The sequence below is a fragment of the Antechinus flavipes genome, chromosome 3 (assembly GCF_016432865.1).
Source record: "Antechinus flavipes isolate AdamAnt ecotype Samford, QLD, Australia chromosome 3, AdamAnt_v2, whole genome shotgun sequence".
NCBI classification, from domain to species: Eukaryota; Metazoa; Chordata; class Mammalia; order Dasyuromorphia; family Dasyuridae; genus Antechinus; species Antechinus flavipes.
In genome coordinates, this window is record NC_067400.1 from 299,141,985 (window position 1) to 299,156,267 (window position 14,283).

Consider the following 14,283-nt stretch of genomic DNA (forward strand, 5'->3'; position numbering starts at 1 on the left):
TGGTCAAATACAATTCTCTAAAATAGAAGAATTTTTAAGTTAATTTAGATCTCATCCACTTTTCCACCAAGGCATAGGCAAAAAAAACAAAACCAAAAACAAATCAAGGCTATTTATAAGGTAGAGGCAATAACTATTATTTTCTGTGCTGAGAGCTATAATTTCTCTTGATCAGGTATAGAAGTTCTCCATCATCTACTGCCTAATTACATTTACTTTTGTTAATTAAACTCAATTAAAATATTTTTTTGCTTTTACTTTTTTTTGAAAATTCAGTACCCACTATGAGATGATAATGACAATAATAGATATTATGTAGTGTTTTAAAGTTTGTAAAGTAGTTTCAATCCATTTTTTTATTTGAGTTTCACAACTCTTTTTTTTTTTTTTTTAAACAGTTGAGGAAACGGTCTTTTAGAAGTTAAGTGATTTATGTTTAAATCTCGTACAATAGGGGATCGGTATAAAGAAACTGAAATGTCTTGTGCTTCATTTAAATATAATTAGTGATATTAGATTATTATAGATTTACAGCTGTAAGGGACGTTGGATATCACCAGCCAACACTCTTCTTTCTTTTCCAATCCCATTTTACAGGTAAGGAAACTGGGGCCCAGAAAAATTTAAGTAAATTGCCCAAAGACTCAGAGGTAGACAGTGTCAAGAGTGAAATTTGGATACAAATTCTCTGATTCCAAATATGTTTTAGTATTAAGTATTCATAATACTAGATTCGAGAATCATTACTTTAGGCAGAGAAGGCACATAGCACAAATGGCACTCAACATCATATGCTTTTTTTTTTTTTAATGTTTTCTTGATAACCTTTTAAAAAATTATTTTATTTCCCACCATTACTATCAATGGAGTCTTCCCTTGTAACATACTTAATCAAACAAAACACATCATTGGCCATATCTAAAAAATGTATACTTCATCTCATACCTCCAGGTAATCACATCTCTGCAAAAAGGAGAAATGCTTTACTATTAGTGTTCTGGAATCATGGTGGATCACCACATTGATCAGAGCTCTGTAGTTGGCAGTCTTTCAACCATACTGTATATTTCTACAAAACATTGTTATCATTATATATTTTAAAGAATGATTCATTTTAGTGCTTGGGTACCAAAAGAGGGTTTTAAGAATACAAGAGCAATAAACTAGTAGTATAGCTGATGGAGCCCTGATTAGGAGACATAGATTCTAATCCTTATTTGCCACTGACTGACTGTATTATCTTGAAGGCTTTGTCATCTTTGAAGTCAGATGATAGTCAATCAAAAATAATTTTTTTTTAAGTGCTCTGTGCTCGGCTTTGTGCTAAGCACTAGGTATACAAAACAAGGCAAAAACACGGCAATCAGGTTATCTCATGCATAAAAGGAATAATTTAGACCAAAATATCTCTTAAATTCAATTGGAGCTTTAAAATTCTAGGCTGATATGAAATATAATGAAGGAAAATAGCCATCAGAATTTAATCTAGTAGATAAATCCATGTCATTCTGCTGTATGAGTAAACAACTACACGAACAGGAAAAAGAAATTAAAATTACTCCTTCATCTGCCTTTATTTTATTTTAAACATTTCTTTACTCTAAAATGAACAAAGGAACAAAAGTTGGTTGATTTTTTTTTCAGTGTTAAGGGGGAGCTTCCTTTTACAAAATATGATATGAGATAGTAATATTAAATCAAGGTAAAAATAATTAAGAATTGTTCAAATTATAATGCTAGAGCCATACAGAAGCAATTCCTGGGGCCATGAAGAGAAATTGAGTTATTAAATTAGCGGTGTCACGCTACTTTGTCCACGGTGGTAAGAAAAGAAATCCGCCTATTCAGTTGTACTGCTGCCAGAAATCCTTAGAGATTTCTCAAGAGTCCAATTGGAAGAGAACAAATTGAATAAAAATGAGGGGCCTTTTTTTGTGCATACCACTAAGTGGTAGAACCCTTTATCAATATGTTTGCATGCATGTTCATTTTATGCAGTCACTGCAATGTATTGAGCATATTTAAAAGTAAATACACTTTATGTTGTTGAAAGAATGAGATATGTTTAGTACTGTAAAGTCTCAGTCTTAGGTTACATTTAATCACAGAATCTCAAAGGCTTTGTACTCCAATCCATACCTGAATAAAAATTCCCTCTACATAAAGCATACCTGACCAAGTCATCATCCCAGCCTTTCCTGGAAGACATTCTCTCAGGGAGAATCCATTACCCTTTGTGGTTGTCCTTTCCACATTTGAATAGCTAGGCTAGTTATTAGGGAGCTTTTCCTTATATCAAGTCTGAAATTTTCTCTTTGCAGCTTCTACCCACTAGTGCTAGATCTTCCCTGTGGGGCTTACAATAAGTCTAATCCCACTCCCATATGACAACCTTTCAAATACTTCTCCAGGCAAAACAATTCAGTCCTTTCAACTGATCCTTTGCAAGAATGTATCTTAAGCTCTTCACCAAGGCTGTATTTTATCATAAAATAAAAAGAGAAGAAATTATTTTAAATAATGGTTTCTAAAGGTTCAGATAATTTATTTCATTCCGCTTATTTTTTTTTAAAACCAAACTAAGTCTAATTAGATTAACCATCACATTTAAAACAGTACCATTGACATTTTCTCATTACTCCTGACCCAAAGGCATTGTTAAATGTAATGTTACCAAGAAAGAAAAAAACTGAGTGCTTTGAGTCAAAGTCATTTGCCTTTTTAGATATCTACCACTTCTATATAGTACTCTATGCTAAAGAAAGATACATGTAAAGTTTTAGATATTATTTAGCAGTGAATTACTAGAAAAGTAGTAATTTACTTACAACCAGAAAGTTCACTTGTACTCATTTAAGGACACAACAACAAATAGAGATACTTTAATTAAGCATTTTTAGGGCCCAGGAAAAAATGAATTTTCTAGTGGAAATTTGACTCAAAAAAAAAAAAGATTAATTTATGACTTTACTCTGTTTTTAAGGATCTCATGCCCATATGTATATTAATGACAAATTTTTCATCTCCATACTTAAATCAAGAATAGGTTTCATTTCTTTTTTTTTTTTTCCTTTTGGGTAGAATTTGACAGTTGGAATTGTTTAGCACTTCCTAGTTTAGAATTTGTCCACTTTGAGTTGTGAGAAATGGTAACAGATATCATTCCCTGAGAATTATATATGAACATTTTAACCTTTAAGCTCAGGAAATTATTCATCCATATACTTTCTCACTTCAATTCTAACTTGACAAACTGCTGCAAAGAAAACAGAAATCCACTTACCTTCTTCTCTCTTACATACAGACACACGCATGCACACACACACATACACATCCATCACTAAGTCTTCCTAATTATATCCCTCTTTTATACATTTAACTTCTGAAAACATTTTTAAGCCTTATTACCTGCAGGTAGCTTTTGTACATCATTCAGATGAAAAGCTGATTTCCATTAGGCTTAACATTCATTCTTAACCTAGAAAAAAAGTCACCCACAATATATAATAACCTTTTTCTATGCTGCTTCCCTTGAATTTAGTTAATAGTGTTTCCACCTTCCTTTTTTATTGGATTGTGACTTCTCATATGGTTCCATTCCTCCAAAATGGAGATCATTTTTAAACTAAAGCAATTTCTCATAAGATATTGAAACCAGAAGAGAGCTTAGAGAGATAATCTAATCCATAGATTCTTAACCTTTTTGTGTATTATGGATCTCTTTTCATAATATTTATTTAAAAACATAAAAATAAAATACATAGGGTTACAAAAGAAACCAGTCATACCTAGAATTATTAGATTATCTTGCTAAGGTCTCTTCTAGTTTCAATATTTTATGGATAATTTGTTTCAATTATCAAAATACTTTGAAAAACAAGTTCATGGGTCCAAAGTTAAAAAAAACAAAACAAAACCTGATTTAGTCCATTTCTTTCACTCTGTAGATGAGCAAACTGTAGGAAAAGAGGGGGAATCAATTGTCTGTGATCATACAATAGGTTAGTAGCAGAGATAACTGTTGAATTCTCCCCTCATTTCACTTACCTAAGAGCAGCACTTCCTCTCAAGTTAAGGAGAGGCTGAAAAGAGGATATTTTAGGCACAAGGATGCAGTTCTTCCTCCTTGCCTGCCAAACAAGCTGCAACAAGACTCCTAATAATTTAGGTTAACACTGGAGTACAGGCTTAAGGATCTTGGACTGGAAGGAATTCTTCCCTAACCTGGTCAATCTCTGATACCTTTGTGATACTCACAGGCCCCTCCCATTCAAACGCTTTAACCAGAGATTTTCGATTGTAATTATTGTTCTACTGCATCAAGGGTGGGGAACCTCCAGCCTATAGCCCATACAATGCTCTCAAAATCATTTGCAAAGGCATCTAGAGGTGATGAGGAGCTGAAGATAAGGTACAACAACTTCCTACTGCTTGAGTTCTATGCGTTGGTAATTTTGTGTGGCCCATGAATGTTATAAATATAGCTAAATGGCCCTTGGCAGAGAAAAAGTTCCTTAATCCTGCATTCCATGAAAATTGCCAACAGGGTATCAAGGAGATCCTTGAGTCAGAAACCCCAAAAGATACTCATATCCATAGCCTTAAATCACATATACCCTTTCCTCCTGATGAGCAAAAAATGTTGTAGGTTGTAATCTAGTAGTTGGAGAAATTGTTCTGTTTGCTGCAGAATTTTATTTTCCCTTTATCAAACTGTTTCATGGATTGTTGCAACCTCACAGTATCAAACATAATGTTTCTCTGGTAGTCTCTCTATCTGCGCAGGCTGCCTTTGAGTTAAATTTCATCAGATTTAAAGCCATCAGCAAGCAGTGATATTGTGGGCACAATAGAATTACCAAATACATTGAATATGTCAGAATCAATAAGAGGACCTCCCAACTATTGATGCAGTATTTCTGAAGGTCATCGGGTAAAGTTACCTTGCTTCTCTTAATAATACTTTTTAAAACAAATTGACCTTTTGAAAGTCTAGGTCCTTTTTTTGCTAGCTCTTTAAAGTTTTTTGTTCTTATTTTCAAAATTAATTTCTTTTTTCCTCACAAGACACAAAAGCATTATATTTCAAAGCCTACTGATGTAAAATTGCTCGCATATATGTTATACACACACACACACACACACACACACACACACACACAATTTGGGCAGCTAGGTTATGCAGTGAATAGAGTATCAGGCTTGGAGTAAAAAAAAACCTGAGTTAAAATCTAGCTTCAGATACTTAATAGCTCTGAGCAAGTCACTTTACCCTGTTTGCCTCAGTTTCCTCATCTGTAAAATGTGCTGGAGAAGAAAATTTAAACCATTCCAGTTTCTTTGCCAAGAAATCCCCAAATGGAGTCACACAGTTGGACATGATTGAAAAGTGACTAAACAGTAACAGTGTACTAGTTATAAAAGGCAAGTACTTATAGAGAACATGACCTTTTGGTGCTGTAGGTCTGTAGCGTCAGTATACCCTAGCCATAATTTTTCAAAAAAGTTTCCCTTTGTTAAAGACAAAAGATATCAAAAGATATATTTTTAAATGAAAATTTAAAAATCACCTGTGTGTTACCTGAGTAATTTAGGTAACCTGAGTAATCTAAGAAGCATCTATTAAAGCACCTATGATATGTTAGGCACTTGGGAAATGAAGTTAAAGCCAAAAGCAATCATTACTCTTGAAGAGCTCAGTCTAGCAGAGGAGACAATATGCAAATAACTATGTACAAACAAGATATATATGGGATAAATTAGAGTTAATCAAGAGAAGGAAGGCAGAGTAATTCAGTCTCTTTTAAAAATTTTAAAATTCCAAATTCTCTCCCTCCTTTCAACCCCTCCCCCATCCTTTAAAAGATTTTTAAAAATCAATAATATATTAGGATTTTCATAGTATAATATTTTAGACTTTAAAATGTTTCAATACACATTTAAATTGTCTGTCATGAATATTTCCCCCAAAAGTGTTATTGGTAAACATTCTGAGCAAAATATATTCCTCTCATATTGCATTTTTTTTCCTATCTAAAATCCACTGATAGTATTTTTATTCCCAGTGTCACAAAAAGATTCTCTACTTCTTTCAAATGATATATTTGTTAACATATTTTCCTCTATTTATTTGAAACCATGTGCTTCACATGCTGTTTGATTTTTTTCTTCCCCTTCCATTAGCTTAGCAAAGCTGGAAGAAGAATTTGAAAAAAAATTCAATAGCCTCCCTCAATACAGTCCTGTCACATTTGACCGGAAAAGTGTATCTGTTCCAAGAAAAAAGAAGAAGACTGGAAATGTTTCATCAGAACAGACTAAAACCAGCAAAGGTTAGATGTGCTATAGTTTTCTGCAGCACTGTCAGACTCTGTAATAAATTGTCTTCTGAAATCCTGCCTTCTTGACTCACATAATGCTGGAGTTAGAAGTGAGACAGGGAGATTGTTCATCTTGTTGATCATTTTCCAAGTTGTTCTCCATTTTATTCTTTTCTAAAGGTTTTTCCTTGTTTCTCTCTATTGTTGTAGCTGTTATGTGGGTTTTTTTTTTTCTTTCCAATCTTTCAATCAAAGATGCATTCAAGACTTTATTTTCAAATCACAGTTTATATAAATTCTCTAACATCCCAACTCTGAGATTAGCCTTACTTTCTTAGTATTGAGGCTTTCTGCAGCAGAAACTGCTGCTTGAATAGCATTTTTCTGCTGCACATAAGTCACAGCTATGTGAGTTAATACCTATATAAGATTAACTGAAACTATAAAACAAGAGATTTATTACTCTGGTAATTATGTCTGTCAAATGAATAGAAGCAATCTCATACTGGCAACATTGATCAATTGAATATTACATTAAAGTTCCAAGTATGTTGACTCAGCTATTGTATTAGCTTTGTAATTTGAGAAAAATCTTTTTATTTTACCCTTTTCTACTTAAGGAAGTAAATTTCTTCCTTATCTTTATCAGAAAATGCTAAATTTAAAAATCTATCAGTTTTATGTACAGAGAATCCTAATACTCACTTGTACCAAATTACTTCTGTGTAATAAGATCAGGAGTGTATTTTAAGTTATTAAATTAAACAGTTTATATGCTGGAGAATAATTTTCTTCCAATAACAATGTGAGGTAGAGTGAATCTTATTGCCCTCACTTTATGAATGCAGGTTCATTGCTTAGAAAAATCACATAACTTGTTCATTGAATCATAGCTAATAAATGTCAGACCAGAATTTGAATACAGTTCTTCTCTCTGATGAATCACTACTCTTTGCTGCATCATAGTACACATTTCCAGGTGTGGGCTAAGTTAGAAAAACATGTCTTACTTTCCTCTAGAAATGTTTTCACTCAAAACTTGATAAAACTTAGATTTTTTTTTCCCCTTAAGGTGAACTTAGTAGAGTGGACTAATTTGAACAGGAGGAACACTAATCTCTGAAGATCAAAATACTAGTAAATCAGTAAAACATCATAAAGCTTCCTTAGTTCTTCAACATCTGGCTCTGTATACTAAGGTGTATACTAATTTTCGTGAAATTAACTGAAAGTCTGTCATAAAATCATTGCTGTTGTCAGTCTAAATCATAGAAGAGTAGTCCTCACTTTTTACATGATCTCATCTTCATCTTAAATGTATTTTTTCTTTCTTTTTCCTGTAATTTTGAAAACATAGGTTTGGAAAATCTGGAAAGAGTAAAGAAAAACTAGTTTCTTTCCCCTACAAAATATAATTTCTTTTATTAATCCTTACTCCAAAGACCTGAAGAAATCTTATGGGGATAAAAAATGGGCTAATGATAAAATTAAATTCAAATTAATGTTAAAGTTATCAAACTTTAAAAAAAAGACTTGAATGGCCTTAAATATCTGGGTTTTCATGATTGTGGACAGGATTGGGGAGGAGGAAGTTAAAATTATTATTTGAGTAGTGAAAGGCAAGAATTGATCCAGATTCCTCACCTAATTAATAAAGGTGAAGTTTGTGAATAAAAAAACTAAAAGAATTGCTGGTGTATACATTAAGGTTGCCTCTGTAACATTTGATTTAGATAAATGAAGCAAACTTGGAACTAGGTCACCCAAGAAGTCTACATTGGGTATAAAGAAAAACTTTTAACAGATGGATAGTTATGTATGATAATGGGGTTACCAAGGGAAATTGTGCTTCTTCTCTATAAATGTTGTAGAATAGGAAAGAATGATCCAACAGGCAAGACTAGATGATTTTGTGAGTTTTTTTTTAGCCCCAATTATTTTTAGATTTGGAATTAGCAACTTTCACACAAGTAAAAATAATTTTTAAATTATTGTTATATAGAATGTATTATCCTCATTTGAGATAGCACAGTGCTTTAAAGTTGGTGAATGAAATATAGCATGAGAGGTTTAGAGTTTTTGTTTGGCCTTATATTTATAGAATATATACCATGCCCATCTCTTAGTTGGGATTTGTTTTCTAATATTTTATATAAAATCCTCTTTGGGGACTTGGTTGTCTATATTCTATTGTTTTCATATGCCAGGAAAAGTTGTATTATATTAACTTTTTTATTCTTAATGAATGATACTTCATAGTACACTATTTTCTTATTCCTTCTTTGCTTTGAAACATTATGTTTCCAAATCACATATCATAAGATATTCTTGTGTATAACACAAGTTTAGATTTCCTCTAAAATTTTCATAATTGTTTCTCTCTTTGCAGTTTATTCTTACTCAGATTAAGGAAAGAAAAAGTTTTTTTTGGTAAAGAAGAAATTAAATAATATAAGCTCTACTTAGCAAACTAATTATAGAGATGTGCTTGTGACTGATTATAATTTGATATTAGGATGCCAACATAACGCTAGTATACTAGTCTACAAGTTATTAATGGAATTACTATACCAGCTGCTCCATAATCAGCTGCTCTTTAGTACAGGGGGATGTTTAGACAGAGAGGGTTTGTTTTATGGGGTCTGAACACTTCACTTTTTTGGAAAATAAAATATCCCTAGAATTTTTGTTGTTCAATCATTTCAGTCATGTCCAACACTTTATGGCCCCATTTGGGGTTTTCTTGGCAAAGATACTACAGTGATTTGCTTTTTCCTTCTCCAGCTCATTTACAGATGAGGAAATTGAGGGAAACAGGGTTAAATTACTTGCCCAGGATCGTACAGCCACTAAGTGTCTCAGGCCGGATTTAAACTCAACTCTGGTACTCTATCCACTGTGCCACCTAAGATGCTGTGAATCCAAGCATTCTGTTCATGTGTCCCCTTGTTCCTGTTTTTATTTAATGTTTATTATATTATCATTGTATTATAATTCTATATAAGAATTATATTATTGTATATGTTTGTATTACAGTTCTATATAAGAAGCTAAACTAATATTGTGAATTATGTAGAATTTTTTTAATAAGCATAAGGAATAGGGACTGCACCCTTTATTTCATTGACAAAGGAGTACTGCTAAGGACAAAACTCCCTCTCCTACCTATTGCATGCTGGTATTATCTCTGCAGGTTATGGTCTTGGAGCTCTGAAATAACAAGCTCTGAAGGCTTGGTACTTGTTACCTAAGGTCACACAACTAGCATATATCAGAAACAACTTGAACTCCATGTCATCTTAGTTCCTAGTGTAGCTAATAATATATTTTACCATACTGCCTAGAGAAATCATTCTACAATTATTATTTTAGATCCAAACTTGTGGAATTTTTATTGTTAAACTTGCATATTTAGTAGAACCTGCTGCTGAGTTCCAGCATTCTCACTGGCATGTAGCACTCCAGGTAATCAATCTCTCCCATTGTAGATCCTGTATTATGGTAGAATGAACTCTGCCAAAAAACATTCCAAATACTTAGATTCTTTTAGCCAGTGATTAACAATCCAGTTTTCTCACTGAACTATGTGGCAGCTAAAAGTGAAAGAGATAGACCACTTGAGAGATTAGAGGCAGTCCTATCTCTTTTCTAGACATTATCTACTCAGAGGTCTCTATAAACCTCTTTAATGCTTTTTTATGATTAGGCTCAGTGTTCTTAGTCTGAACAAGTGAATGAAATGGCTAGTGATGTCTCTCAGCTGTCAAGAAAAAGTAGGCACAGAAGTAGGAATGAATTGTCTCCTTTTTCTCTCTTAAATTTTTAAAAATATTTTTACTAATATAAAATTTATGATAGAATATTTATAATAAAATTAATAATGAAACATTTTAATTATTTCATATTTACTTTAATATAATAAAATATAACACTTAAAATGTTTTTATTTTTTCAGTTTTATGATGTAATTAGAAGAAAAATATGGCCCTAAGTACCAATTAAAATTTTTTCTTTTTAAACAACTTGCAGCAATTTAACTGTTCCATGTATTCCCAGGATTAGCACATAGTAGACAATATGGACTTAAGTACATAACAGGCAATTAATAGATAGATATATGTCAAGTTGTTGACTTGGAAGAAGCCTATAGCTAACAAATATGCAAGACAATCACTTAATCTTATTTCCTTAGTTTTTAAATTTGTGTTTTCTACATGTTCATGTATTTACTTTTAAAACATGTTCGTTTTTACTACAAGTCTATATTTAAGTGTAACTATAAATTATGATATATTAACTCAGACTTTCAAATATATCTGAATCAAAGTTCTTTATGATTTGTCATTTAAAGTGAGTAAGCTTCCACTTCAGTAGAGAGAATTTATTTAAATTATCATTATAGATCTTTTGGTTCTGTTCTCTCTCTTTCTCCTTTTTCATCTCATCTGTCTGTTCATATTTTGACTTTAGTCCAGCCTACTTTTAGGTTTTTTTGTTTTGTTTTTTGTCTTCCCCGTTCTCTCACCATATTAATCCACATTTGTGGCTTTGATGCATTTATATTTCAAGACTAAAACTAAATGCAAGAGAAGAAAAAAGGAAAGAACTGGAAAATGAAATGAGAGAAATAGGAGGTAGTTGGGCTAACAGATTAGGAAATGAGCACATCATGTCTTTTAGAATTATGGTAAATTTAGAACATGTCATATTCAGGGAAACCCTTTCTTTCTCTAAATATGAATTTCAATGCTTGCAAAAATCAACCTGATTATTAGGCAGTTGTGACCACCTCTCTTGACTTATACAATCCAGTCTGTGCACATCCATATATAATGCTAGAGGCATACAAATCCACTTTCATATTGTTCTAGTGTAAAAACCAGACTTCTATGATTTGTTAACAACCCCAATCCAGAGTGGAATTCCTTGCAATTCATACGAAAGATATTTTCAGACTCCTTAGAAAAGCCAGAGAACTAAGCAAGAATGGAACCACCTCTTCATTCTGCCTTAATTGGACTCAGCACAGTCTCATCTGTCAATGGTCTGATACTAGAGCAGCATATCTACCATTACAGAAGTCAAAAGCAACTGACAATACACCTATCCCAGAGGTATTCATTATTTTACTGGACCCATATCATTATTTCCCTCTGCATCCATCAAAAAAGTGGGAAAGTGAGCAAAGAACAAGACCTCTAATCTTTTTGTCACTTAGAATCATAAAATTATATTTCTGCGTTCAAAACTATTTCATCATTACAACTCTGCCTAACATATTTATTTCCAACTGGAGTAATAAAAAAGCAAAGCCCAATTAGTTCACCTACCTGGAAGCCTTCCAAATTACCACAGAATGCTAATTCATTGATATTGTTACTAATTTTTGTTACTCCAAATACCAAATATGTGTGTTTTTATGTAATCCCTTAAAAAGCTAATGCTTCTGGAAAATCTCCTACATTCATGATAATACCACCTTTTCTTTCCTCTTAGTTTATGGAATGGCTTTGGTTTTCCCCTCCTAATCTGTAGTCCTAGGGTGCAGCTGTAACATATACCTACAAAATATTCTTTTATATCCACCACATTCCCTGGAGAGCCACTTTAAAAAAAAAAATCCAAAAGCCTGTTTTTGTAACATCCTCAGGAGAAAATCTGTGTTTGTTGTGACTTAAATGCAGTCCCTAGAGAAACTTTATGACTCTTTAGAGCTATGTGGAAATATTAATTGGCCACCATTTTAATATATAGAATTAAAGATCAAAAGTTCACATTTAGAAAAGCTTTTTTTAAAAACTGGCTTTTATTCTTAAGCATAAAATAATAAAAAGCCTGAATTTAAGCAAGTTAGATTATGATAATATGTTTTTCAGTTCATAATAATCTACTTATTACCTTGCATTCCCCAAAGGTCTGCTCCCTTTCAGTACCTGGAAGCCCACCTGTTGCTTTCTTCTGGCTCCATTAATTCTGCTCTGGCTGCCATTTCCCATCCCTATAGGAATATGTATGAGCATGAAATTAATGACAGTTGCTAATGATGCCGGTGTCTTGTGGGAGGAAGATGGAGAAGGAATGATGTATCTGTATATAGAATTTTTTTATACCTAAGTCCTGGAATTATTAATTGTTATAAATGCTTCAATTTCCTTTCTTGAAAATGCTATTCTGTATGCTTCTGAGTAATGTATATACTTACTTAAGGCCCATGTTACAGTTTCCTACGAACTCTTCATGGGAAAAAGAAAGTGCTAAAAATTGCCCTTAGCTGAGTAGCATTAACTAAAACATAGCACTGCTTTCCCAATGATAATGCAGGGTGGGAGCAGGGGGAAAAGCCTACCTGGAAAAGCACAATTCTATTGCTCTGGATACCCACTGTTCTTTTGCATTTCATTAATTGACTTAGAGGATTTAGGATCACTTTGTTCTACTAGAGAATAGGTGGGAGGTGCCTCCTACCAGTGACCCTGGCTCTTTTTTATTTTTGAGTGAATGACCCTTATAACCTATAAAATAGATCCTTTGACTGTGATGTGTCAGAAAAAAAAAAATAGGTGGTAAGGAATTGTTCACTCTCCTATATTTTTAACTCTTGGAGTAATTTAGCCGACTAGTTTATTATTATTATTATTAAGTTTTTGTGGGGTTTTGTTTTTTTGGTCATCATTTCACTAACTGCCAAGTATCATCACTTTTTATTTACTAATCATCTGTCTTTTTCCTAAAAGTGTAGAACATTCATGGAACATTTGTTATACCTTAGTTAGAAAGATTATGTTTACTCTGTTTTTATGAAGCCATTAACTGCTACACTCTTGGCAGGTGTTTTATGACCGTGTCCTTTTAGTAAATAGGAAAATAAGGATGGTGTGTTTCTATCTAGTCTTTCTTGCCTTTATGTAATTTATTCTGAATGCATGATGGTTGGAAAGATAGTTCAAGAGAATACCTGGCATCTTCTTAGATTGCAGAGGACAGAATAGATACTATTGCCAAAACTCACAAATTATATACTCAGTAAACATTAAGGACTTATGGTGCTGAGGGTCAGGGGAAGAGGAATCCAGGGATAAAAAAGATACTGTCTAAATCTCTGAGAAGTTTGTAATTTACTAGATGATGATAATAATAGCCAGAGTTCACATGTGTACCGTGCTAAGTACTTTACAATTTTTTACAACCTGTAATTGAGTTGTTTCAGTCTTGTATCATTCTCCATGAGCTCATTTTTGAGATTTTCTTGGCAAAGATACCAGAGTGATTTACTGTTTCCTTCTCCAGCTCATTTTACAGGTGAGCTCTTACCTGAGCTAAGTGACTTGCCCAGGTTCACAGTTAGACAATATCTGAGGCTAAATTTGAACTCAGATCTTCCTTATTTAAAACCCAGAACTCTCTGCTCTACGGCACCACCTCACTGTCCTGTATATGATTACTCCAATATGTATGTGTATGTATTTTGTGTGTGTGTGTGTGTATGTATGGAATTGTTGCGTCCCAGTTGTTCACTAAGCCTTAGTTTGAAATAACTTCGATTTAGGATGTAGGATTTCTCTCACATGTTCATTTTGAATAGCAGAGTGAATATTGATGATATTGAAGGTAAATTGAAGAAACAGGGTGCATGATTATTTCATGATAACAAACTCCTGCTCCTCAGACCCAGGATGATTCCTTAATAAAGACTTTTTTATTTGTCTTTTCCTGTATTTCCCCAGTGACTTAAAATTTTCCTCCTGTTCTCTTCCAATTACCTGTGTAACACTCTACCTCAAGCTGGTACAATTTATCAGCCACCAAACTCAGTCAGAAAGACCTGAGTTCAAACATACCCTCAAACATTTACTATGTGACCCTGAGCAAGTCACTTAATCTTATTTACTTCAGTTTCCCCATCTGCAAATGATCTAGAGAAGGAAATGGCAAGCAATTTTAGTCAAGAAAATGCCAGATTGGG

The 14,283-nt window shown here is 33.0% G+C and overlaps 1 protein-coding gene across 10 annotated transcripts in view; it reads left to right on the forward strand.

Annotated features, from left to right (window-relative positions):
* BBX (BBX high mobility group box domain containing) overlaps nt 1-14,283 on the forward strand; it is a 358,834-nt gene that overhangs the window by 314,643 nt on the left and 29,908 nt on the right. For all 10 annotated transcript variants that reach the window (XM_051985230.1, XM_051985235.1, XM_051985229.1 and 7 more), the window contains one exon: nt 6,184-6,332. In XM_051985230.1, coding sequence (XP_051841190.1) covers nt 6,184-6,332 — 149 coding nt within the window. The remainder of the gene's footprint in view (nt 1-6,183; nt 6,333-14,283) is intronic.